General features: G+C 42.4%; 2 protein-coding genes across 6 annotated transcripts; one reads left to right on the top strand and one right to left on the bottom strand.

Annotated features, from left to right (window-relative positions):
* Positions 1-4,593, bottom strand: LOC113027620 (putative endonuclease 4). 2 transcript variants are annotated; one of them, XM_080305238.1, is made up of 7 exons: positions 4,238-4,593; positions 3,950-4,159; positions 3,652-3,834; positions 882-1,013; positions 633-737; positions 401-550; positions 1-289 (listed from the first exon to the last, which is right to left on the bottom strand). In XM_080305238.1, exons 1-6 carry the CDS (start codon positions 4,383-4,385, stop codon positions 417-419), a joined length of 912 nt encoding a protein of 303 aa, XP_080161364.1. In that variant the 5' UTR covers positions 4,386-4,593; the 3' UTR covers positions 1-289; positions 401-416. The 2 variants fall into 2 exon arrangements, with proteins under 2 accessions (XP_080161364.1, XP_026033026.1); XM_026177241.2 differs by having other exon boundaries at positions 421-550; positions 4,238-4,494.
* tnrc6ba (trinucleotide repeat containing adaptor 6Ba) lies at positions 4,051-27,240 on the top strand. Of its 4 annotated transcripts, XM_080305234.1 has the most exons (23): positions 4,507-4,646; positions 4,721-4,836; positions 6,458-6,547; positions 7,155-7,176; positions 7,514-7,951; positions 8,582-11,485; positions 14,734-14,898; positions 15,114-15,310; positions 15,778-15,852; positions 16,001-16,207; positions 16,409-16,528; positions 16,729-16,854; positions 17,946-18,116; positions 18,584-18,706; positions 18,863-19,052; positions 19,250-19,417; positions 19,525-19,671; positions 21,291-21,434; positions 22,111-22,203; positions 22,645-22,848; positions 23,144-23,211; positions 24,061-24,200; positions 24,736-27,240. In XM_080305234.1, the coding sequence occupies exons 3-23, from the start codon at positions 6,491-6,493 to the stop codon at positions 25,301-25,303; spliced, it is 6,327 nt and encodes a 2,108-aa protein (XP_080161360.1). In that variant the 5' UTR covers positions 4,507-4,646; positions 4,721-4,836; positions 6,458-6,490; the 3' UTR covers positions 25,304-27,240. The 4 variants fall into 4 exon arrangements, with proteins under 4 accessions (XP_080161362.1, XP_080161360.1, XP_026033021.2 ...); XM_080305236.1 differs by lacking the exons at positions 4,507-4,646; positions 4,721-4,836 and adding an exon at positions 4,051-4,183; XM_080305235.1 differs by lacking the exons at positions 4,507-4,646; positions 4,721-4,836 and adding an exon at positions 5,272-5,445.
* The last annotated feature ends 523 nt before the right edge of the window (positions 27,241-27,763 follow it).

Genomic DNA, 27,763 nt, shown 5'->3' on the forward strand with positions numbered 1-27,763 from the left:
TAAAAACTTCCAACATCACCTTTATTTAACTCGCATTCAAAGACGAAGTTTGTAATTTGGAGAAACTGTTCATGTGGTGAACGACTAATAATATGACCGTGTTTAGAGATAACACAACAGGTCACTCCTCCACTTTGGTACTAGACAAAAAACAACTCTTCTCTTCACAGCTAACAGTGCGTTTGCAGAGTTCAGTTTATCAGTGCCGACTCATCAGTAGTGCTTTTCTCACTTTTTCTCACACAGGGAATGGAGAAGATCAATCTGCTCAGCGTATTCAAATCCAGGCCTGTGGGGAAGAACATAGCAGCCATGTTAAAGAGGAACCTGAAAAAAGGATGAGCAGCTCCTGTTTTGGAAATGAATAAAATACATTACCATATACAACAAACAAACCCACAGTTTCTACAACCATCTCACCGTCCGGGTGTCTCCAGGATCAGAGGGACGTTGTCCAGCCTGGGCTCATTGACAATTTCTTGAAATGCAGAGATTCCAATGTGACCTTTACCGATATCTTCATGCCGATCCAGGTTACAGCCAAGTTTACCTTCAGGTTACACAGAAAGAATAAGGAAAGACAACTAGAGACTTGCATGTGTGATTTTTCTGTCTCTATGCCCTGGCTATACCTTTGGAGTCATTAAGATGAATGGCCTTGAGGTAGTGGAGCCCCACTTCTTGGTCAAACTCATCCAGCATGGCCTTCACGCCTCCCTCTGCAGCAAGGTCGTATCCTCCCAAGACGAGACATAAAACAACAATTGAGCACAGAAAGAAACTCTCAGGTCTTATGCCAGGTTGAATATTTTAAGGTATCACAGCCCTGTTGGACAGAAAACAAATTTGAGGTTAACAGGCTGCTATCAGGTTTCACTCACCTGCTGCAAATGCATGGCAGGTATCCAGACATACTCCTACTCTGGTCTGGTCTCGCACTCTGTCTATGATGCTCTTTAGCTCACAAAACTTGCCGCCCACCGTACTGCCTTGGCCACTCATGTTCTCTAACACTGACCACACAGAAAGCCCGGAGAGCGAGAGACAAAGAAAGAATAAAAAAGGTTTTTAATATGACACACTCATACATTTGTAATATTTCTCTGTCGTTATCTCTTCAAACAGAGTCTGAACGCAGCTTTTGCTGTTGTATTCTGCTGTACGGTTTACCCCAGGTGTCAACAAGTAAAAGGCCCAGGTACACTCTTGGTTGCGTCCATCACGCCACACAATGTGCTACCTATGCTCACATCTAAACCTATCAAACGCAGAACAGCTAACATGACATCATACCTTTGTACTGTGGGAGAAAGTTGGAGAGCGAGAGCACCCAGTCAATCAGCAGGGTCGAACCCCAGACTTTCTTGATGGGAGGTGACAGCTCCAACCACTGAAAGTTGCACTGGCATTTATGTCAAACTTTCGTTAACATTAAAATGTCAGGCAAAGTTCAAATGGCTTTGTATTTAACAGACGTGCCATGCAAACATCATTCCTGTTGATAGGCATCAAAATCCAGTCATCAGGCACTTCATTAGATATGCATCTAATTAGTCACATGGCAGCAACTCAATGCAGGGAGAATTAAAACAATTTAAGTGACCTGGAATGTCGCATGGTTGGGCTGGTCTAAATATTATAGAAACTGATGATTTTCTAGGATTTTCCCACTTCTATCGTTTACAGAGAACCATCCAAAAAAGAAAAAATATCAATTGGGTGTCAATTCCTTGTTGATGCCAGAAGTCAGAGGAAAATGGTAAGACTGCTCTGAGATGATAGACATGCAAAGGTAATTTAAATAACCACTTGTTACAACCATGATATGCAGAAGAGCACAAACACAAAACACATCAAATCTTGAAGTAGATGGGCTACAACAGCAGAAGACCAGAATGGGTCCCACTCCTCTGAGCTAAGAGTAGAAAACTGAGGATACGGTTAAAATCAGCTCACCAAAACTACACAACAGGAGAGTGGAGAAACATTACTTGGTCTGATGAGTTTGGATGGTAGGGTCTGAATTTTCTTTATTGTTGGTACTGTACTCAAATGGTATTAAGGCAGTTCTAAAGGCAAAAGTGGGTCCAGCCCCACAGTAGCATGGATTATCTAATAAAGGTTTTACTGAGTGTATAGAATAACTATATATAAAGAGACTTAGTCCACTAACAGAAAGCTTAACAACATGAAGTTATATTTTGTGTAGGGATTCTTTGGATTCTTGTGTTAGAAAAACTCCGACCTGACTCTACTACCTCTATGCTACAAGCGCCGCCACAAACAGTCCTCTGGGTGATCACGTTTTTGTAGGCTTTGCTGGTGTGGAATGTGCTGCCTCCACTCTAAAGGTTTGCAGATTCAGTAGATTCCTTTTAAAAAGTCTGCAAAAGGCATATCTGTTTAGTCAAGCCTTTCGGTAATATGTATTCACCAGAGACCAGATGTATAACTGGAGTGTACACAAAAACGTACATACGCCTTTCCCTGCCCACCCACACAGGCTTGATGGAGCACTTTTGTGTATTAAGGCATAAATCACTGAGTTTTTGACAACTGGTTCTTTGCTACATTGTTTATCTCCCTTTTGTACTTTGGCTTAAAAACTCATCTTTTAGAAACGGGGAGGATAGGACATTTAGTAAGATTGACATGCACTGCTAATTGGTTTACAGTATGCCAGAGCAGCTACTGACCTTTACGGCAATGATTTATAGTCCTCTGCTGGACAGCACAGGATTTAGAACCAAATACAATAAAGAAGTGCTTTATGACATATGGTTTATAAAAGATGGATACAATCACTATGGCGTCATTAATTAGTAAAGTCTTGTTATGAAACCTCTGGCTGAGCTTTGTTGCTATGCTATTGGGTTCTTTCTGTTTTGAAAACCAGGTGAGCAAGTTCATACGGTAGTTACTTGCCACAGGCCCACACTAAGGTCTACCCAATTTTGTGCTCCTTCATATGCATTTTCTATAATATGAACTTCATGCTGTATTTAAATAAGACTTCAAACCAGCTATAAACCCACTGGTATAGTGCCTGCTGAGGTCAGAGATCAGAGTCAGAGAGTCATACCCGCGTACTCGGATATCAGATCTCTGGAGTGCCGCCGTTCTAGAAAAAGTTGGGAAAAACAGGATTTGTTTTGGTTCTTTGTCAGGTGGAGCCAGTCAGGTTTCACTGACAATAATGGCTAATACTTTTCTTTAGCCTGATCAGTGCTCTGTACAGTGGCAGTACAGATTAAACGTTTATAGTTTTATTGCTTTTTATGTTCAGTGCCGCCATCTTGGATTGCTAACTCAGGGCATGTTGGTCTGCTTCAATTTTCCAAGTGGGAAATCAGAGCTGAAGGGGCGTTCCACAAAAAAGTTTCGACTGGGAACTTGGAATTTTCAGTTGTTGTCTTATTCATGAAACCATAATTTCTGCAACCAGAGTTGCTGCCCCCTATTGGTTATTAGAAAGAATGCACTGGCTTCACTTTTCAGACTGGGAACCTATGTCCATCTTTTAGATGGAGTCTATGAGTTTTATTATTACCTCTGGCAGTGTCTCTGCATATGGGTTTCATCAAAAAGGCAATGCCTGCAAGGTAGATACACACTGCTGGTTGTTTCAGGTGCTCTGGCGGCCCTCTGTACCTGTAACCACTGATGGTGTTTGCTGGTGAGCATAATTGATGGCGCTTGCAATCTTGTCCACACACTGCTCAGTGGTGATGGTACCCAGGGAGGAGCCGGGGTGGAAGTTATAGAGGCTGAGACCCAGGAGGTTGCAGCGGCTGAGCTCGTCCACCAGCATGGCCTGGCTCTTTTCAAACACATCTAGTTGAAAACATGGCATGCAGGTTAGACCAAAACGGAGAATAATTCTGCAAAGTATAATAAGAGATAACTAGGCATGAAAGGAATGGTAGACAATAATCAGTGTCTGACGGACCCTCTTTAGGAGATCCACAGTTCATCAGGTAGGAACCATGAGGCAAGATATGAGCTGGGTCAAACCCCTGTTGGGAACACAGCTCCTGAAACTTTGCTGCAGCTGTATGGTCCAATGCAGGCCTCTTCCACGATCGCTGGGAGCCCAGGAACAGGGCGAAACTGCTGCCACCCATCTCTGTACAGGACTCCACGGCTTTCCATATCCCACCTGTGGACGTGACGTCACACAAGTGTAAGTAAGTGTGTTTATCTTAAAGGGTTCCAAGAAGACGACATTAGGCCCTACCTTGAATGCCAACATGAGCTCCAATGTACTTCTTAGTCGCGCGGATGTTCTTCGTGTGTCCTCTCTCCTCGGTGTCCTCGCCCTCCTTTACTCCTGCAGAGGCATCCTCGTTTTTCCTTTTCCTCGTTCCCCTTTTTCTCTGACTCATGCTATGAAGAGAAAGTTGTAAGCAGCCCTTACGAAATAAGCAATAAGTTGACTGTCAGAAGTTTATGGAGGTCAAATAGCCTGTTTTATGCATCCCTCCAGGCAGAAGCCAGCCAGTCAGAGGGCTTCCACGCAGCTGCTACAGGCTGGTCATTGGAGACGCTTCATGCTGAGCAGCAAAATGGCCGCCCGTCACCCGACTGACTCCACAGCGCTTTGAATTTAAATTCTTCTGCACATTAGGGTTTACACTATTATAACGGTAGTGCTCACGAACCAGTACGTTATTACGCGTGTATTTTCATTTTCTGACACTTTACTTGATTCTCCGCTCAGGCGTCGCTGTTCTTGTAGCCTCGACGAATGCCTCAAAAAGCTAGAAAAAAATCGCACTGAAGCACTTTAGCTAAGCTAGCTAGCACGCTAGCGTATCTTCATATGTGATTCCCGAGGTAAGTGGGTGAATTTTTTACATTTCTCGGCGTTGCACTGGGACGTTGTTTGAATGCATGCGAGTGGGCTGCATCTTAATGGAATGCCATGCCACGGCGCTTGCAAACCAAGCTAGCGCCATTAACCTGGCTACTTGTAATTGCTGCTGTCACTGGATAATGCTACCTTAGCTTATCTGGCTAATGTTCGGTAGCATTAGCGCCGTTTTAGCTGTATTTTTGGCACTGCGTTAGCTGAGCTGGGTATTTGGCCCTCTTATGTGTTTGCTGTTCAAGAACGTTGTGTACACTTAATAGAGCAGTTACTGAACTTGCGTTGGTTTGAACTCGTTAATGTCTGCTGTGCACCGTGTCCACGTATTTTAGTCTGAACCCCTCCTTAACGTTAGCCTCGACGAAATATTTTATTAGCAGCAGCTGCTGAACTTGCCGCTTGTGTAAACCTGAAGGGGCGAGGATGAATGTGTCTGACTATTTCAGCTAAAGCGGATTTATTCACCCGTGTCTTCGGTTTTTGAATATGCCTTTCCATTTAAGCTCAAAACTCAAACCTTTTTGTGCTGTGGGGCTAGCTGCCGAATGCTGGTGAGCTTGGAATAACGTTGACAGGTATGTCACGCATAAGCTGCTGGATAAGGTTTACTATACTGCAGATCTGACAGATTGAAATAACATCGTGATGATGTCTGGCTTTCTGATACTTCTGGCCTGAGATCATAAATGCTTCAAGGACGATGACAAGTCGCTGTCCCCAAATGTAGGAATCCTGCTTTATGGAAGTGTTAACGACACGAAGCAAAAACGAAACCAACATAAGACCGAGGCAGCCGGAGCATACCAGATTGCTTGGGTTTTTCTTTAAACGAGCCCCTTTAAAGGAGAAAACTAACGACTTGTGTTTTAACGTGCTAACATGAACCCAGACATGCTAATGTTGCGGTTATTGCCATATTGTAATGCATACATGATTTACATTTTGCGCATTTACGGGCGCTTCCCTGGTTCCGCTCTAATAGAAATGAATGACATTTCTATCACCCTGTTAAATAAACAGTATAAACCATTCGTTTCTTTTAAAAATCGTAGTATAGCTCAGCTGTTCCATTTTCAAACTGAAAAATCTAACAATACCATGTTTAGCTTGTCCCTGACATCCATCCTGCTCTAGGGATCATAGAGGAGCTATGGGGAATCCTAATGACAATGCACTCTTTGCTGTAGCTGAAATCTGCTTTTTTTATTATTCTTATTTTATTTATTTAAAGCCAGTAAAGAGTATGATTCTGGGTTTGTAACTGCCAGCACACTGTCTCAAAAACAAATCTAGATTTCAAACTTTCAGTTTATCTGTTATGGGTTCCTGGATATGTAGGTCCAGTCAATCAAGCTTAACTGATTGGACCTACAGGACCTAAAGGTCCATTTATCCAATTGTCCAGTGGAAGTGTAGTGACAGAGATTGTGTCTGATATGGAGTTAGAATTAAATGTTTTCTTTTTTTTTCCCTTGAATAAATTTGGTTTACAGGAAAAATCTAGAAAATATGAAAACAAACTGTTGCTTGTTCTAATATAGTTGATACAAAATTACAATTTTGAATAGCCTGCTATTTTTTCTACAGAAGAAAGGAGCATCAGGACAGGAGCAGTAGTTCATGGAAGACAAGAAAAGGAAAAAAGACGAAAAAAGGAAAAGGGAAGCCTCTCAGAAGGTGAGTGTGTTTGTATTACCAGATTTCATGTCCTCTAGGACAGATATTCTCAAATTCAAATGAACGTTTGTATCTTGACACAGTATGCAGGCAGTAAAATATGTGCACATTCACCCATATCATTTAAAATGGCAGTTCTGCATGGATATATGTATGGTTCTATTAAAGTGACTTCAGTGTGCTCTCTTATCTCAGGTGGACACATTTGAACTGTCACATTAAGTCAGTGGGTTCAACAACAGCATTTAGTTTGGATTTTGAATTTTTGATCTTACATTATGCCATTTCAGATTTTTGGTATACACGTATATACAATTTAACTATGTTTGACAAGATACCTGATTCATGATCTTGGCTAATTTGGGCTTCCTGAAGCTATGGAGTTGCAGTCAACACTGCAGCTGTTGAACTTGTTGCAATGAAATCTCTTGTCCTTAAATGTCCTTAGATGTTACATTAATTTTGTGAGGACTAAATGTTGACAGATTATGTGAATAGTGAAAGACTAATAATATAAAAAAAAACAGTTTCCTTTCTTTGTCTGGCTCAAAAAGAAACAAAAAACAAACTAAATTTTAACACGACTTTCTGCTTCTCTTCATTTTAGGTTGCAGAGCAAAAAAACAAAGGTAAGCAGCACAGTGATGTATTTTTATGGAGTTTGATATAAATATTAGTTTGCTCCTAAATATTTTTATGTCTAAAAAGATTGTGATGGCATCACAGTCACAGTAACATTATTTCTCTAGCTTAATAATGTGTTGGACAACACTTGATGCATTTTTTTAATTTTTAAACGAGAGCACATTCATCTGCATCAGCGATTTCTTTGTTTTATAGTCCAGTTTGTTATCCATTTCTGGCAAATGCTTGATTAGAGGTTACATTTGAAGTAAATAAAACTTGCATTCTTAAAATGCACCTGCTTAAACAAATATCTCTCTCACCTCCTTGCTCTTCTTGTAGTGCCAGACTTGACTAAGCCGGCTTCTGCCCAGTCTTCTGCTACCCAGAGCAGCTCTGCCTCCCCCAGCCCTGGACCCACCCCCTCTGCCTCCCCATCTCCAGCCACCTCAGGCCCTGGCAGTGCTGCCACCCCATCACAGGGCGGCAACAATGCCAAGCGCCTGGCAGTGGCCAACGGACAGCCCACCTCCACCACCAGTTCTTCCTCCACCGCTGGCGGCTCCAGTGTTGCTGGAAACAGCAGTGCAAGTAGCGGAGGCGGAGCTCAGGCGCCTCAGCAGCCACCGCGCTACATGCCAAGAGAAGTGCCGCCACGATTCCGCTGCCAGCAGGACCATAAAGTGCTACTGAAGAGGGGTCAGCCGCCACTGTCCTCCATGCTGCTGGGAGGGGGGGTGGGAGGAGATGGCCCCAATGCAAACATGGCTGCTGTTTCAGGTAAGTGTTAACAATGCTGTTGGTCACAAGTATTAAAGCGGGTTTGTCAACTAATCACAGGGTGGTGTTTTTGGTGTAGAGTCTCCTGTCTGCTTGCTAAAGAGTCATTTGAAAAAGGAGTTCCTCACGATGGCAGGCAAGCATTGAAGGCCTGCAACCTGTGATGTGTTTGTGAAATAGAGGCTATTGTCACACATTAATTCTGGGAAATGTCAGGAAAATCAAGTTAATGCATAATCTAGATGGTTTTCTCACATAGCAGAAAACAGGAGATGGGTGATTAAACCAGTATTGTTTGCATTATTAGTCAAGGGTGCTACCTTGGCCATGTGTGAACAGAGCAGAGAAGATGTCTGCTTCCTCACTGTGAATTCTCAGAATTGTTTCCTGTCTGATGTGACTGACTCAAACATTTGGAGCAAATGTAAACATTTGAAGCTCCACCTGGTGTGTCTCTGCATGTTTGGAAACCGCTGTTGTAAAGCACTGTCTGATCCGCAAGCGTTACATAGCTCTGTCAAAGCACAGGTCATTTACTGCATTATTTAATGTTTTTTGTTCTTTTTTTGTTTTGTTTTTTTAACTGATGAAGAGTCTAAAGTTGCTCTTTTGTGGGATTTACTTTTACAGATTCCGGCACAGCAGCCTCCTCATTGGCTCTCACCTCATCATCAGTTGCTGCTTCTACTACTACTTCTAATTATGCAAATTCCATGTGGGTGGCAAGCTCAGGCAGCCAGGCCTCCTCTCAGGGCAGGGAGAAGGTGATTGTTGATGGCAATGACCTAGAGGAGTGGCCTAGTATTGCTGGCAGTGATGGAGGGAGCAGCGGCAACAACGGAATGCCTGTGAATAGCATTAGTGCCTCTGGCAACCAATCCTCACCCACTTCCTCGTTCTCTTTGCCCAATGAATGTATGCAGTCGTCCAGCAGTTCAGCGTGGGTGACGGCTGCCTCCCAGGGTCATCTTGGAGGAGGTATTGCAGTAACTGCAGCTGGGCCTCTGCTACAACAGTCCTCCTCACTTTCCAAAGCCCCCGCTGTGCCAGGGAGCCATGATGCCAGTGGCTCCGTTGATGGCAGCAGTGGGATTCCAGGTGCCAACTTCAATCCAAATGCCAACCCTTCAGCCTGGCCTGCACTGGTGCAGCAGGATGGCCCCGCTGCTGTAGGTGAAGGAGGTCAGTCTTCCTTTCACCATCAGGGCCCTGGCGGGTCTGCCAACAACTCTGCTTCCCTAGGGGCAGCCGGTGTCCTGGGGGGTCACCCATCTTTATCTGTGAATCAATCAAACACCCATCAGCACCAACTTCACCAAATGCCATCCAGAGACAGAGAAATGGGTGGAGGGAATTGGGATAGTAAATCAGCGGGACCAAAAATTGCGGGGGGAGAAGGGATAGGGGGAGGAATGGACCATGGTGCGGGAGGAAGTGGGATGAGTGAAGAGCACAGCCTTGTCTCCTCATGGAGAGGCCAGCCTTCTTACCCTGCAGCTAACTCCAAAAAGGGTGCCTCAAGGACTGATGGTTGGGAGAGTGGAGGAACTTGCACGGGGGTATTTGGAGCTGCAGAAGGGGATAATGGGACTTCAGGTTGGGGTTATCCAAGTTCCACAAGTGGGGTTAATGTTTGGGGTAGTGCTGGAAATGGGGGCAACATGACTCAAACCTCTGGGGTATCTCAGGGAGGGTGGGGGTTATCGGGAGATGGTGGTGAAAGAGGGATTTCTGGTAGTGAGTGGGGTGGAAACTCTGGTGGGGTTGGTGGACCGAATCCAGGAGGTGAGGGAATGAGTGGAGCCTGCAGCAGTAACAGCAGCAGTAGTGGAGGCAGCACAGCAGGGAACCCGCCCACTGCTTCCTCCTCTTCCTCAACAGCCACCACTACTACCAGAGCCTGGGACAATCAGAAAGGAGAGAGTGAAACGGGAGAATGGGGTGAGGGTGTAGGAGGACAAGGAGGATCGTCGTCCAGTGGTGGAAATTCTAGAAGTGGGGGCGCGCCTAATAGCAGCCGACCACGTCGGCAGGCAGTTGATGCAGAAGCTGCCTTACAGAGCCTGCTAAATCGCTCTGATCTGGATCCTCGGGTCCTGTCTAACACAGGCTGGGGCCAGACACAGATCCGCCAAAACACAGAATGGAACATTGATAAACATGCAGGACAGAGTAAAGGTGGATCCTTATCAGCTACATCAAAACATCCACCTTCTCTCGGTGGTCCTTCTCAATATTCTAGTGGACCTAGGACCTTAAGCACTGATTCTGTGACTCCAGGGGTCAGCCCTTCCCTGGTTCCATCCACTGGGTCCTCTGGTGAGGGCTGGGAGAGCAGCAGCAACAGTAGCAGTAGTGGGGCTTCTTTGTCTGGGAGAGCCCCACCACCTATCGGCCCCAACATGAGAAATATTGGCGTATCACAATCTGGGCCAGTGACTCCAACTGGACCTGTTATAGGGTCAGGGGTAGTGCCAGGCCCTAGCCAACAGGGGAAAGCTACAGGCTGGGGTGGAGGAGGGATGGGGGCTGGGGATTGCCAGGAAGCCACAGGTTGGGGTAGTGATGAATACAGAGGCAATAGTAGAGGAGAAAAAGGAGGATGGGGTGATCTTGGGAAACAAAGTGACTCTGTGACTGGATGCTGGGGAAGAAGTCAGGATGAAAAAGGGACAGGAGGGTGGAAAGACATGGGTGGGAATGGAGGGGGTGGGTGGGGATCAGAACAGAAGGCTGGGGTAGGTAAGAATTGGGGAGAGCAAGACTCCAAATTAAACAGTGGTGGAGGAGGGTGGGGAGATGAGAGGAAGAATGGAGGAGGGCACTCAGGTGGGGATTTAGGTGTGGGTGGGTGGGGAGACTGGGGTGAAAGTGCTCCCCGGAGGACCTGGGGGGCAGGGGGTACAGGTGGTGGAGGAAGTGGAGGAGGGGGTATTGGTGTTGTTGGAGGCATGGGGTCCAAACCCCAACAAAGTTGGAGTGGAGGAAACAAAATGCACCAGATGCCAAACAGCCAGTCGGGCTCCATCACAGGCCCACAGGCACAACTGCAACAGCAACAATCACAGCATCCACAGCTGCACCAAGCAATGGACCAAGGGGCTATGCAAGGGGGTGGGGGGAGGAAACTCATCTCTCAAGCCCAGAATCAGAACCAAAGCTCAGGCTGGACTTCAGGGCCCATCCCTGGTGTCCCTGGAGGAGATGGAAGTGGATCTGAACCAAGCGGCTGGGAGGAACCCTCGCCGCAGTCCATAAGCCGGAAGAATGAAGTAGATGATGGAACATCAGCATGGGGAGACCCAGATCATTACAAACCGGTCAACCTGTGGGATAAGAACAGTGGTCATGCAGTCCAGGGCCAGGCCCAGGGCCCGGCCCAGGCCCAGCAGCAGCAACAGCAGCAGCAACAGCAGCAGCAACAGCAGCAGCAACAGCAGGGACCTCCAGTGCAGCAGCAGCCCAGCAGGCAGACTGCAGCACTTGGAGGTAACAGAGACTTCAACACTGGACCTGGGAAGTCTTCCGCTATGGGTAAGTTATTAGGAATTTAATTTAACTAACCAGGGTGTAATCATAAGTTCCATAACTCAACCCATACAAATCCCACAACAATACCTGATACATTTTTTTTTTTATCAATTTCTTGTTCCAGTTCGTCTCCCTGTTCACCTCTGTTAATTTCTTTTATCTGACTGTTTGCATTTCCGCCATCATGTCAAAGTGTACTCAAAGAGCAGTGATAAACTTATGGAGGAAACTGATCTGTCCTAGATATTGAGAATCATTGCTGGTAATCATAGCTGGCCTCAGATTCCAAACAGGACTTTTTAGTGGTATAGTTATAGTTTTCAAACCTGAATGCAACCTGCCGCATGCTTATCATTTCTGTCACTGTTTATTATTTGTGCATTTTGAATTAGTCTCCCTCAGGGTCAGACTCAAGTCTGCGTAAAGACATTACTCACTGAACGTGCTGCGCAAAAAAACAATGCGAAATTCAGAATTCTACGGATCAGAACCAGCCAAATAACCTGTATACACACCAAGCGCGTTGCATTTTTGTAGAATTCTTTTTTTAAAGACTGAAATAAAAAATGAGGTTGACATGAAGTGATGAAGAGCTGGTCCTGATGTTTATAAACAAGAAAATGAAGAAACAAATTCTTGGTTCATCCAGTTCTCACAGGAAGGCAGGAGTAGGGAGAATTTCATGGTTTGATCCAGGAGTTGAAGATGTATCACGGCTTTCTTACGTATGAAAGGATGTCATAGGCGAGTTTGAACACTTCTTGGCAGAGTTGGGAACACGATTTCAGAGAGCCGAGTGTGTTTAGCTGTGTGTCTGAGGTAAAATGGTATCATTTTATTATTTCCATATAGGGCTGCTCAATTAATCACGATTACGATCTGGGCTTTCAACGATCATTAAAAATGACTGAGCCGATTATTAGCCCCTCCCTCATTTATCCGCGACACCTTAAAGGCCGGTCCGTGAAAATATTGTCGGGCATAAACCGGTCGGTGGCGCAAAAAAGGTTGGAGACCGCTGATTAAGAGGACCCGAGGGAAGCTCGGAAAGCTAAGCAGAAGTTATTTGGAGAGTGACTGCCGTTGGTTGAAAAGAGAGGTAAAAAAAAAAAAACTTCAGTGGTGTTGCACACTATTTTATATTATTTTTTTAAAGTCATTGTTAACCCTTTAAAGCCGGTCAGAGCAGCACGCTCCGTTTTGCGTAACTATTTTTAAATCCCTGTAGAACCTGAACCGTGTAAGCTAGCGCAATAATTTGTTTTGCATATGAAACCGGAGGAGTTGTACTTACATCTTATGCCATCAGCTTGTCACGGTTTCGTTCCACATATAGCTTTGCAAAAACTGCATAAAAAGCACTTGCAGGAACAAAAACATAATATTCCAGAAACACGCTTTGCCGTTCCTATCAGCTGTTCGTAACACTTCCCACAGTGAAATGATGCACATGCTGTTTTCTTTGCAAATTTGCATCATAGGATTGTTTTTTGTTTTTCCTGCAGTATATAAAAATTGCTGTATCTCCAAAATAAAACTATGAAGACACTCAAAATAAATTTCCTGTTGTTGTAAACAATTTTTTGCAACTTTATTGTTTTTAAAGTTTTGAGGGATAAGCCTCTTAAATTTCTCCAAGTAGAAATATATGTAAACAAAACAAAAGCGATTTTCAATTTTTTTTGTAGTTTATTGCACTTTTTTGCAATTTATGTAATTACTATGGACTTAATGCATACATATTATTAAAATATGGGCTATAACAGTTGTATTGATGTATAGCAACTTGAAATGCTCCCACAAATGGCACTACAGCATGTAAAAAAAAAATATATATATATATAAGCTCTGGTGGACTTGGTTCTATAGTAGGTCTTAAAGGGTTAAATAAATATCGTCAAATAATCGTGATCTCAATTTCAGTGAAAATAATCGTGATTATCATTTTTGCCATAATCGAGCAGCCCTATTTCCATATCAGTGAAAATACACAATTGTTGTGATTGGCTGCATTAAGAATGGGCGAGCCTGAAAAATATTTTTAATGCAGAAAAATATTCATATAGATTTTACGCACCCGGTGTGAAAAAGCCTTTAATCTGAGGAAATGCATTTGGCACAAACCACTTTAACTTTAGTTTGTGTCTTTGTACACTGGCACACGTGCATACCAGTCATCATTGTTGATCACCACCCACTCGACTCACCAGATTTTTGTTCCCTTTGACTTTTATCTTTCCCCAAATTTAAATTGAATGGTGACCATTTTGTATACACTGGAGGATTTTAAACTCTCAAGTGGTTCACAAGCAGGGTTTCTGTGCAGGAAGTGTTGCCTTGTTGCAGCGAAGTCTTGAAGTGGAGGTCAGACCACTTTAGATCAGTTAAAGCCGATACAGTTAATCTGAATGCATTGTTTTCACTTTAGATGAGTGATGAAACATTTCTTCCTTTGAAAGCATTGTGTCTAGGTGAACTAGATCAGGTATTGTTGGTTGTTTTTTTTGTTTTGTTTTTTGTTTTTGTTTTGTTTTTGTTGTCTTTTTTATAGCCAGAGTTGCTGAACTCGTTCACACCTTATACATTGTTACACATTGTAATGTGAAAATGAGAAAGGTCTGATTTGTGCTATGATTTATTTTTATCTTTTTTGGAATAAAAGTGATCCCATTGGTTAGTAAGATTTTCTTGTGGTTAAACACAAGGATATTATGTTAAATGTACTGAAATCAAAACAAAACAGTTTTCTGTATAATTGCTTTGTATAAATTGATATTTGTTCATTGCTTAAACAGCAATTTGAAGAAGCTGAAGTTTGCCACCAAAAATCACTGTTTGAATGAAGTGAACAAATCAGAAATCCACTGTTGAATGTGCAGTTTTAATGGGACAGCTAGAGCAACTGTTATATAGGTCATCACTGAAGTTTAGTGTTATAAGATAGCAGCTCAGCCATGGGAAAGTAGTCAACCAAGCAGCAGCTTGACGTTTTTGCAGTCGTGACTGTGGAACCACAGTAGCAGTGAAGCGTCATTGCTGACTGATAGCGGAAGCCAGTATGGTTGCAGACAAAACACTTTGATTTTTGGATCAGTGAGCCAGACCACATGAAGCCATGAACTGTTCAAAGAAGTGTCCTTTGTGTAGACTCTTATTTTTTTACTTCCCCTGTAAAAACAAACAAATAAACATTGATTAAAAGAAGCCTCTTTCTTGTTTCTCACCTTAACCATGCCCATGTGTATCTGCAGGTCCATCAGGCTGGGGGAGCACTTCCCCAACTAGTCCTACAGTAGACAATGGCACAGCAGCTTGGGGGAAGCCTAGTGATGCTCCGACTGGTTGGGGAGACCCTGATGATGCTGGAGGAAAGACAACATGCTGGGGAAACCCTTCTTCAAATCCCATCAAATCTGGTCAGAAAATCAGTTTTAAACGAAACCACGTCTTTGAAACGAATCGCAAGTGTTAGTCATACAGTCTGATTTTGAGGTTTGCATTGGTTGTACCGGGTTTTGTTATGATGCATGATGCAGTAGACACACAACTAAAGTGTTTGTATTTATATAAATGTCATTTTCTAATGGCTTTAATCATAATCTGATAATGGCTTGTAACTTTTATTCTGCAGGTTCAAAGACTATGCAAGATGGCTGGGGGAACAAAGAGAGCCCTGTGGCAGCATCACGTAACCCAAGCTGGGAGGATGAGGAGGAAGGTGGCGGCATGTGGAATAGTACTGGCTCCCAGGGAAGTGGGTCATCTTGGGGACAGGGAAGCAATGGTGGCTGGGGTCAGAGCCACAGTGGGAAGAAGCCCAGCAGTAAGGTGGGTTACTGTTGGGGAAAATTGATCTCTGTAAAGGAAAAATCAATTATTAAGTGGAAGGACAGATGTCCTTAACAGGTTCTGTTTTATTAAAAAAAAAAAATTTATTTGAAGTAATTTCATGATTTTTTTTTTTTTTTTTAATATATTTATTTAGCCATCATTTAGTCTTGTCAACATTCCTTAGGAGAGATAAAATAAATGGTAAATGGCCTGTATTTGTATAGCCCTTTACTTAGTCCTTATGGACCACAAAGCACTTTACACTACATTCAGTCATCCACCCATTCGCACACTGGTGATGGCAAGCTACATTGTAGCCACAGCTTCCCTGGGGCGCACTGACAGAGGCGAGTAAACATACTTACGTGAATTAGTCCCACAATTGGAATGCTTTTATTGTGAATTCTTATAACAAAAAAATCTTTAAAGTCATTTCCTTTGCTCTCCTTGTATTTGTCTCTTAGGGCCAATTGAAAGCTGGTGGAGGAGAGTCATGGATGGGCCCCATTAACAGACAGTTCTCTAACATGGGGTTGATGGTAAGATAGAAACGTTCTTACTTCTTGTTGTGGTAGGAATTCATACTAAAAATTAACATAAATTACATTTGACATGTTATAGTGTTCTGTGCAGTGAGTGTTAAAAGCAGTGCTCATGATGGTGAAATTGGGTTTCTTTGTTGGACAGAATGATGATCCCAGTGGCCCAAACATTGACCCAACTTCAGGTTCTATCCAGGAGAAGAAAATAGAGATGGATAAAAGAGGCATGGGAATGACTGATTACAATGGAGACATGAGGAAGGGAGGAAGAGGAGGAGGTGTGGGGGTGTCTTATCGTCCTCCTGGTTCCAAAGAGGCAGCACCTGGGGATGCTGGGGCTTATTATGACAAGGTGATGCCTCATTACCATGTCTTTGTATCTCGTGTCTTTCATGTCTAGATAACATGTTGTCTTTTATCATAATTTTTTCCTCTTGTGATTCTACCTTTTCTTCCTGCCTGTTCCATTTGCCTCATTTCTCCTTTCCTCAAACTTCCCCTACACCATAATATACCACCAAAACTGGTCTTCCACTGGCTGTCACTGTGACAGACATTGCCTTTGATCAATCAGGATGGGTGCCTTGGGGAGGAGGGTCCTTGCTCTCTGTACTCTCCACCCTCTGTCTACAAGCCCCATTCCCTCTTCAACCACTCTATCCCCTTTAGACAAGTAAGATAATCACTCCTTTTGTTTCTGCCCTAATGTCTTTAAAGTCCTTGTATAAATCTTCTGTTTTCATTAGATGTTCATAAATATGAAAAGTTTTACATCCACCTTCTGTCACATTCGGCTTAATTTTTTAAGATTTTCACATACTCCATCCTCCACTGTAGGTCATCTGACATTTAATTTTCTGTGTTTGATCGCAGGCTGGTCACAATATCTTTGGCAGTAGTGGAGGAATGGCTCAGTCCAGACATCAGCCAAGTATCCCGCAGATAAACCAGTCACCAGGGATACGAGCGCAAGTGCCTCATCAGTTCCTGTCACCTCAGGTATTAAAAATTTTTTTTATTTAATAGATTTAAATTTAAATGACAGAAAAGTTCCTGTTTTTCCACTATCTACGATAAAAGTTTATTATTATTGTTTTAAATATTGGATAGTCTTGGCAATGAGCTACCAGAACTTATTCTGTAAGTTTTCACATTTATTATTTAGAAAAACTGAGACCTGTTTTTGAAATTGTACTTCATCTTCTTATATTAAGACATTTCAGGCACTAAATGTTTACTTAAATGTCTTTACTCTATTAGAAAGGGGAGAGTAACTGATCTAGCCCACTTGAAGATCAAAGTGGGCTATGTGGTGTAAATTTAGTTTGACATCTGCGTCATACATTAAACCATTCTCATTTTGTGCCATGTTGTTTTTATTGTTTATATCGGATGTAGCTGATACAAATGCAGAATGATTTCAACTTGGAAACTGTAAAGGCTGTACTTTTCTTTGTAAGCCAGATTTGCCTTGTAGCTGGTGTTATGTAACAAAATACTCATATTCTAGAGCCCTGCATTTTCTGGCATTGCTCAGTTTAGTACGGTTAGAATACATACATACATGGATACATACATTACTTATGTAATTACTTAATGAGTCTTAAGTAAAAAGTAATATGCTAATGTAGCATACATCATTCCTCATGTTCATAGATCTGCTGATCTGTCTGTAGACTTGGTTGGTGTCCAGTCATCTCTCATTTTTTACAATAAGCAACTCTTGCTTAACATTCTCATTTAAGTGAAAGCGATCAAAAGCCTTGTAACACCCTGCACTTAGCGAGACTATAAGAGTTAGTAAATGGTTAATATTTTAATATGGCCATACATTACAATTTCTTTTAAAAGTTAGAAATATTATGTATGTAGTCAGTTTTAGTTTTTACCAAAAAAAAAAAAAAAATCAGTGTTTCAGACTGGAAAAGATTTCATGAAGCTTTCAGTCAGTGCATCTCTGTCACCAACTGATGAGACCATGTAAAGGGATTGAATGTTGATCAGGAAGAAGCTAATGTACTTGCTTATAGTTACAGGAAAGCAAAATGTTTCTTTGGTAACAGGTGTGCCCGTCTGCTGTCTGTCTCTAGGTGCCAGGCTCTGTGCTGAAGCAGATGCCCCCTCCCAGTGGAAACATGGGGGGAGTTGGTGGTGTGGGAGGGGTGGCAGGAGTTGGGGGAGGTGTGTTCCCTCCGCAGCTGTCCCCCCAGCATATTGCAATGCTCAGCAGCATCTACCCACCCCACATCCAGTTTCAGCTGGTGAGAAGCAGCATTATATGTCTCTGAAGGCTACTGCAGGGCTCCAGCACACATCTGCTAAGGGCATAGGCAAGGCTGTACGCAGCCACTGGAGAATCTGATCTGTACTTTTCGTACACCACCGTTACCAAGGCGTCATTCCCTCTGATTGTTACTTTCTCATATGTGTGACTAATTTTCATGCATAATTTGTGTGACACAGTCAGCATATATATGAAATTATGTAGCCAAATAGCTAGAAGGAAATTAATTTTTTTTGTTATAACACTGAAACCGTAAAATCCATTCAAATACTTTTGCAGTGTGAAGGATGCAAAACAAAATGTGACCTAAAACTGGTCTTGAAGCAAACTTTTTCTCTTTTTTTTCTGGCTTGTACAGTGAACTTCCAAAAATATTGCTCTTAATTCTTTTTTCTTTATGTTGCGATCTCACGTCCTTTTGCATCTTTTTTAATGTCCATTCAGGCTTGTCAGCTCCTCCTCCAACAGCAGCAGCAGCCGCAACAACAACAGCAGCAGCAGCAGCAGCTACTGCAAAACCAGAGGAAGTTCACACCAAACACACGTCAGCAGACTGACCCTCAGCAGGTATACACACACACACACACACACACACACACACACACACACACACACACACACACACACACACACACACACTTCTCTCTTCTTGTTTTGTTTTGTTTTTGTTTTTTACTTCCACCTCTTCAATGATTGTTCTTGTTTTTTGTTATATCATCTCAGCTGGCCAGGATTATGGCGGTGCTCCAGCAGCAGAGGCAGGTCGGGGGGTTAAGCAGCAGCTCCAAACTATCCCCCTCCCACCATGGTGGAGGAGGGGGTCCTAAACTGCCTGTGGCTGATCCCATGTCCCACCCAGGCCTGGCACCATCTGTGGCTGACCTGCACCAAAAAAATCTAGGACCATACTCTGGTAAACAATTACTTTTTAAATAAAAAAATGTCCTAAAACTGTTGTTTCAACAATGAAACTGAAACATTTTTTAATTTTGAAATTAACTGAATGTAGTGTAGGTTGGTTTTTTTTTGTTTTTTGTTTTATGGCAGCTGTGGATTCACTTTACTACATATGTGTTAAAACAAAATAACCTTTGTAATATTTCTCTTCAGGGTTTGGATCTGGGGTGAACCTTACAGGTCTGGACCTGGGTGGCTCTGTGGTGGGGGGGCCTGGAGCCATGAAGGACCTAGGGGGTCAGCAGTCCCGTTTCAAGTGGATGATGGAGGGAAACTGTTCTCCAGACACTTCCTCATCTGAGAATGCGTTTCATAAAAATGGTGAGATTATAACTTTTTTTGAAAGTAATTTCATAGTGCAGGCAGAAAGGGTTAAGATTAGCTGTGAAGTCGCATCTTACTGTGATCGCTCTCTTCCTACCTACCAGGTCCTGTCACCCCCATAAAGATGCCAGGGGGCTCACCATATGCGCAGTATGACATGATGGTTGGAGAAGGGCTGAGTGACAGTTGGCATCGCACCCCTGGCAACAAGATGTGTGCCAAGCCTGCCTCCACACCAAGCTGGCCCCCTGGTTAGTGACTACCTTAAATCAAGATGATGATTATCAAATTTGTGCACTATATGTAACGAGGACGTGAAACACAACATGTATTACCTCTAATTTTAATCATAGACACCTGCTTTAAAAAAAAAGCTGTCATACATTATCAGTCTATGAAACTAGATTTAAAAATTCAGTGTTTTAAGTTAGTTGTTAGAGCAAATCTTGACATCAGTGACATCACTGTGTTGGTTGGTTGCTGTTAATAGCCCACCATTGGTTTATGTCAGCTAAACAGTGACAGAACCATTAACCCAGTGGAAAACAAGGAAACCAAAACTAAAAAGTACTTTAAGGGGGTCACTTCAGTACAGCAATGAGTTTTTCTCTTTTCTCTTAAGTGGTTCTTTGTTGATGCCAGCTGAGCTGAAATGGGAGAATCTACCCATTAGCCATCATGCTAGAGTTTATAGAGCACTTTATAAATGAGGACTGTGTGCAGAAAAGGGTGGCTCAGACTAACAAGCTGAAGTCTAAGGCTGGCCCCTCTGTTTAATTTTGCCTTGTTAGGTGTACAGATTGTCCCACCTGACCAGCTAACACAAGAATTAGCTGTGCGCTGTAAGGAGATGGCCGGGTAGTGCTATAAACAGTAATTAATTAGTATTAATAAAAGCCAAAAAAATTAAGTTTGATCATTGTACTCAGCATGATTCTAATAGACTACACTCAGTAAATGATTGTGAAAAGAATAACCACAATGCTTAATTTTGTTACATTTTATTTTCATCACTGTCACTGCCAGCTGTCCACATGAAAAGTAGATGACATTCACAACACCAAACAACATTTCAGGAGGACAGTAAAGCTTCTGTTTCAACAAAATCGAAGTCTTAAAATAGTCTTATATGTGAATTTAGCCGTTTAACTAATAGCGGTTACCCAATGGTCACTTTAGAGTCTGTGCTCCTGACTTAATTGCCAATTACTGCAAGTTTGCAAAGTAGCTTACTAACTAGCAGGTATACTAGTTTTGAACACTTGAAACAACATCTGTGGATGTGATTTTCAGCTTAAAATGAGCAACTTTTAAAAAAATTTCAGTTTAGTTCGACATCTTCAACTAAAGCCAAGCTATTGTTAGCATAAGTGTACCTGCTGTTGGCTGTCTCCACACAGACTTCACAAAGCGAGCATGTTGCTTCTCCCAAAATATCCCTCTCACAGCAGAGTATCTGGTAAGGGTGGGTAGAGCTAGGGTGGCATCCCTGTGCAGTTACCATACCTGTATAAGGTGGTGTTTCTCAACCTCTCTACACCTCCGTATAGCACCAATTGTTATTTGAGCAATTTTTTGTCATAAATGTCTTTCATGCTTACTGGCTTGAAAACATAAACCATAAGGTGTCAAAGGTAACTTGTCAAATCATCTGTCAGCGCCATCTTCTGCCAACTACCTGTTAATTTGTCTTTCTTCCCCTCTGTAATAAGCTAACCACTTGTAATTTACTATGAACAGAAAAAAAGAACAACTCTTAATTTCGTGTAAAACCAACTAAATTGTGCTGTTTCATGTCCTCTTTAAGCCTGTAGGGTTAAAGTTTAGGCTTTTCAGGCTTTAACGGACCACATGTTTGTTTTTTCTTTAGAGTTCCAGCCTGGTGTGCCATGGAAAGGAATTGACCGTGTTGACCCTGAGTCTGACCCCTACATGACCCCAGGGAGCATGATGGGAAACACAGTGCCACCCACTCTCAATGATACAGAGCACCAATTGTTACAAGACAATACAGGTTAGCATTTGCGTGTCGACACCCGATACTCTTATGGATACCACTCCTCATATTTTGCTACCAAGTAAAGATATAAACAGGGAGTTGTGGCTCCTTTTTGCACAATGGCGCAGTCCAAAATTATATTTTTCATCTCATCTGCATTACTGAGCAGGTATGAGAACGTTCAATTTAGTTTTTTCACATAGATCAGTGTTTTTACTGCCAGTGCAAGTGGGTTTGTTTTCACAGTAAACTTGGTCGCAGCCTGCTGACACAGATTTTTCCCTCTTGTGTTTTCCCTTATCTGACTAATTGGAAACAAGTGCTTAAAACTGAAACTAATGGCTTTCCTAAAGGTTTAAAAGGAAGGTTTTGTTTTCCTCCACTGTGATTGATTTCATAGTCGGAGAGAGTCACTGGGTTTTTTCCAGGATGTTGTTGTAACTTTGGTATAAAAAGTGTCATGAGTGTCACTTTTGTGGTGATTCAGCGCTTTATGACATGAAATAGAAAATTAATCTTCATTGGATTCATATGTTGTTTTCCAAATTTTGCTGATGTTCACTTGGCATGTATAAAAAGCAGTTTGGCATTGGAAAGGTGCAACTTTAGCTCTACATATGTTACCCATGGAGGCTGTTTTTGCATCGTTTATGATCATTCATTTTATGGTTCTCACTATCTTTGTATGCAGATTCCACCCCTCCTCTCAACACCTTGCTGCCTTCACCTGGTGCCTGGCCCTACAGTGCCTCAGACAGTCCTCTCAACAACGCACACAACTCAGGTAACCATACACATGAATATATACCATCTTCCTTCTAGGCTTTTGGTTAATTTATCTACGTTTGTATTTTTACTTCATAATTTCTGGTAATAGTGAATTGTCGGGTTTTTAATAAACTCTACAAGAAGAGAAAGTAAATGAAGCAGTGAAAGAATTTCCAATATACATTTGAATTGGATTTGATTGCTTTGAAGGTCACAATTTTAACAGATTCAGGTTTAAATGTTATTCTGCAGATACTTGGATAATTTGCAGTGAAATCTGGACGGCACTTAAATATGTTAGAAAATTCTAGTCCTGGAAAACCATGGACATCAGGGAGTAGCTTTGTAATGAACCAGTTAAAAGAATATGGAATATATGTGTTGCTCCTTACATTAATCCACTGTCTGCAGATATTTTAAAGTCTCCGTCTTGCCTGTGTCCTTTTGTCTCCTACAGCAAAGTACACAGAATACAAGACCAGCTGGCCCCCAGAGCCCATTGGACCTAAGTCTTGGAAAGCCAGTCGTGGCAGCAGCCAGACCCAGTTATCCCGCCCACCTCCAGGCCTAGCCAGTCAAAAGCAGCCATCGCCTTCCCCTTGGTCAGGAGGAGCCCCTCGATTGGCTGCCCGCAGCTGGAGTAGTGGCTCGAACAGCACTGGTAACGCTGTGACTAATTTTTCATGTTGTTTTGGTTTTTGTCTTTGAACGCAGTAATTTTTAAAAATGTTTAGTCAGGAGATTTAAAAAAAAAATGTCTTTGATTACTGAAAGTGTTATTTTGAGCTAAAGAATCCATTTATATTTCATTTGGAAGATTAAGTGAGGCTCAGTTCATGCAGTGGGAAAGTTGTTCATCATTTATTTTGAGAAACTGGGAGGAAAAATAAAGTGACACTCCATGGATGACTCCTGTTACTAAGACCACTTTTCTCCTCGGTTTCTTTTCTGTGCAGGCTCGACCTGGAGTGACGGCAGCTCTCGAGAAACCTGCTGGTTGGTGCTCAGCAACCTCACGCCACAGGTACACAAACACACACATTCAGGCAGATCTGCAGAAAAAGAATTTCTCAAAATGCAGAGAAGAAAACAAATAAAACTATTTATTAATTAATTCAAACTGATTAGTCCATTTCACATTTGTATTAGCGGCAGTGGGAGCTGAGGCTAAAGCAGCCTCCTCCACCTCCTCTTGGGGTATCTCTAGCACTCCCACTCCCAGGCCAGATCAGAGAGGTCTCTCGTCCAATCCTGATCATGTGCCTGAACAAGTAGAACTGAGTCCTCTAAGTAATCTGTATTGTTGTAGAGTCTTTAACTTAAAGTGCTTTGAGGCAACAGTTGTGATTTGGCGCTGCATAAATAAAATTGAACTAAATTTCTCTGCTGAACATGGAGTCCAGTATTGACCACCCAAAGCATCTTTAAACAAATGTTTTATTTATTTATTTATTTAGTTATATATATTTTTTTAAAGGCCTCATGATCACCATCTCTGTTGCCTTCCTTAATTCTTGGTGTGGTGCTGTTGTGGAAGCACACCTTGTAAGGTCTAGTGATCCCCAAAGCTATCTTAGCTGGAGCTAAATGCTTGTGACACACCAAACAGACCTGTGATTATTATCCAGACTTACATGATTCTCTATGAACCGCAGAAATCACCACCTATCTCTATAGCCAGCCCAACAGAATCTACTTAGACAGCCTGAAACTGCAGTGAAGGTCCATCATGGTTGCCCCTGATTTTGGCAGTGCTGTGTTTCAGTGTTTGAAACATAGCACATTTAAAAATCCCAGTCTGTTTGACATCTTAACCTATTACTGTCCTTTTAAGATCTTTCGTCTGCTTGTTTGTTTGTTTTTTTTACTACAGATTGATGGATCCACTCTGAGAACCATCTGCATGCAGCACGGGCCGTTGTTGACCTTTCACCTTGGCCTGACCCAGGGCACTGCTCTGATTCGCTACAGCTCCAGACAAGAGGCAGTCAAGGCTCAGAGTGCACTTCACATGTAAGGAATTATTTTGATAACATCTTTTTAAAGTAAATCTTAAAGTAAAAGAAACTAAAGTAGCATCTTGGCTTAGCTTAATATGTTGACTAGAAGTGGTAGCAAATGGCTACAAAAAACCATCTACCAGTAAATCTAAAGGTCAGCATTATATTGTCCTAGTTTGTTTCATAATTGAGCATTTTCTCTGTAAAATATCATAACGCTTGACTTTCAAGAGTTGCAAAGATCCCTGTTACTGATCCCTGGAAAAGTGTTAAACCATTAAGTGTTGTTTTTACAATAAAGTTCTGAAGTTTAGAGGTGATCTGGATCCTGCAGAAAGAACAAGCCTAGTCATTTTCACTTGCTTGCAAACGTGATGTGTAGCAAACCATATTCTGGTATAGTTTCACTTTGTGTGTTTCACAGTTGTGTAGACTATACATCACAAACTGAGTGTTAAACTTTCGTTTGCAGTTCATTTTGAGGCTGAAAAGCCTTTTGAGGCCCTTCATTCATTACAAGTGTATGACGGACTTTCTGTTTACCCCAGGTGTGTTTTGGGTAACACAACCATCTTAGCGGAGTTTATGAGTGAGGAAGATGTGGCTCGCTACATTGCACATTCCCAGGCTGGAGGAGCAGGAAGCGGAGGAGCTGCAGCCGGCTCCCAAGGCTCCGGGCCTACAGCAGCCTCCATAGTTGGGGCTAACAGTAACGGAGGAAGCTGTGAAAGAGGTGGAGCAGGAGGAAACGGTGGGGTAGGAGGAGTAGATGGAGCTTCCACAGTCGGAGGGGCAGGAAATGGAGGAGCTGGGTCTTCCAGTTCTGCATGGCAAAGTCTAGAAAGCACAGGCAGCTCGTCGGACCAGTCTGCCACCCAGGGGCCCGGATTGGGCATTTTCACCCAATGGAGCACCAACGGCACCGGGATAGGTGGGGCCGGAGGTGTGGAGGCCGGAAGGCAGGGTCTGTGGGGAAGTGTGGGTGGGATGGGGGGGACAGGGTACCCCAGCAGTAGCCTCTGGGCTTCTCCGGCGCTTGAGGATCGTCACCAGATGGGCAGCCCCGCCTCGCTGCTTCCAGGGGACCTCCTGGGCGGGGGGGGCGACTCTATCTGAGGGGCCAGCTGACACACACGTTTTACACCTAAGGTGAAACACGTCATGCTCTGCATTGACGTGGAGAAAAAAAAGCTACACTGGTCATCCAACATAGACACTCAACAGTCATACTACACACAAGCTACATGCACACATTACTTTCACACAGACATTAAACCGCCTAACTTTAAATGAAGACAACAGTAAAACTTGAACCGGGGGAAAAAGGTGAAATCCATTAAACTCTTTAGGACGTAACTGGATAGCTCTTTGTCTTTGTACTTCAGACCACACACCTGCATTCAGAGACCCAATCACTCAGGCATGCACTGTAGACAGGCTCAGCCAGAGTCCTACACGTCAACAAGTTTAGCTATTGCTGTTTTTAGTGTGCCACTTTTTTTAATTTTATATTGCTATTTAATGGTCAAATCTCAAAAGTCAGACATGCAGACTGAGCCCTCTTAGACCTGGCTGGCGTACTTCGGAGTTCCCACTTTTGGAAGCTTAAGAGTGGGAAGGATCGGGACTTTATAAAAAATCTGGGACAGCGCCACACTACTGAGTCAAATGGACGATCAGCAACGTTTGAGATGCGCAAAAGGAAAGAGTCTTTTTAGTAGGTACCGACACGTCTACATTGGTGGGAATATGCCATCACTATGGGACCCAGGGTGGAAAAAACACAAAACAAAAAAAACAACATTAGCCAAACTTGCACTATATGCCTCTGGGTTTGTTGTTGACGCATCCTTCCACAAATCCCTCCATGTTTGAAACAGAGCTACAACACAACTACATAGACCTTAAAGAACAATTAAATGTTACAGCAGCAGTGGCCTTGGCTAACACCCAGCGGCCACCCACCCTCCATGTCAACAGCGTCGTCACACCTTTTCATCAGTTACACACTGCTCTTATATTTGACAAGCAAAATTGTATCTCCTTGTCGATGTGCATTGGTTGTTTATCAGTTTGTTTTCTGTTTTAGAAGAAATGAGAAATGTGTGGAAAAAAACAGTGGAAATCCAGAGATGTCCTCTTATTTGCCCTTCAAACACTGACCTCGCTATTGTATTTTTTCTTACTCAAGAAATCAAGTTGGTTATTATATATTGTCATGATGTAATGGTGACTATGATCACATATTTACTCGCTGTACAAGGTGCCCTCCTGCCTGCCTGTGTGTGCATGAACTGAGTGTTGACAGTTACGACCGAATGGAGAAGGATGTGATTATGATGACAATTATATCGGGAGTGTCTGTGTTATTGCTGCAACATTGAATGTTTATTTTCCTTTTTCTCTTTTTTCTTGTCCATGAGAGATTCATGTGTGTGCGCGCGCGCGTGTGTGTGTGTGTGCGCGTGTGTGTGCGCGTGTGTGTGTGTGCGTGCTTGCCTTTGAACACTGATCTTCTCCAGTCAGGGAAGTGAATAGATGTAAATCTGACAGCTTACATTTGAGAGAAAGAGTGTGTGTGTGTGTGTGTGTGTGTGTGTGTGTGTGTGTGTGTGTGTGTGTGTGTGTGTGTGTACACATTTTTGCGTGCTTGACTGGATGTTGTGATAGCTAAAAAGTTCAAAAACATTGGCACTATTGCATTTGTCTCCTAAGTTGTGTTTTTAGTCGCTTTTTGTTTCCGTTTATATATATTTTTCTTTTAAATGCAATAAGAGAATATTTTGTTTTTAAGACGAAGCAACCAACCGAAGGCATTTTTATTAAGATGCCACATCTTACCATACCAAGCTGAGCTGGAAACAGTGTTTTACAGACACGTTAAAGACATTTTATGTTTTACTGTGTTTCTTTTTATTATGTATCATTTTAAATTAAGTCAGTCTTTATTATCACTCCTGTTCAGGATGTTTTCCTTTGTTTCAGATGTTACATAAAAGGAGAGGAAATTAATTTAAAGCAGAAAAGAACAAGATAATAAAGGTTGAATTGAAGCACTGTCTTTTTTTCACTTTGTGCCTCTGAGTAGTTTTCTTGAGAAGTCGAGGGTGGCATAGACTGTTATTTGTGCTTTCAGGATTTTGTTTTCTGAGTATTTTTGTCTACGATTTGATGAACTAAATTGATTTTCTCTGACATAGGAAGGAACATTTAAAGAAAAAAAAGGTCATGGTCACTGAATTCACAAAACATCTTTTGACTTAAATCATACGCCAGTTATGATCTCACTATCAAATGTCTTAATAGGATAAAATGAAGTGTTGACATTTCCAGGGGTGAAATGTCAGATGGCATCAAAATGTTGGGTCATTAGTCGACCCTGTAATCAAAACAATTCGATTTTAGCTATTTTTTCTTTAGCTAGATACTCAATTGATAAAATGAATCTTCAGTAAACAGGAATGTCAGCCTGATACTTTTTTTTTTTTTTAATGTAGTAAATAAAATCTAAATGATTAAAAACTGTGAAAACACTGGAATAGACACTTTATTTGTTAGATCTCCCTACTACTGGGT

This window comes from Astatotilapia calliptera, chromosome 8 (genome assembly GCF_964374335.1).
Source record: "Astatotilapia calliptera chromosome 8, fAstCal68.1, whole genome shotgun sequence".
NCBI classification, from domain to species: domain Eukaryota; kingdom Metazoa; phylum Chordata; class Actinopteri; order Cichliformes; family Cichlidae; genus Astatotilapia; species Astatotilapia calliptera.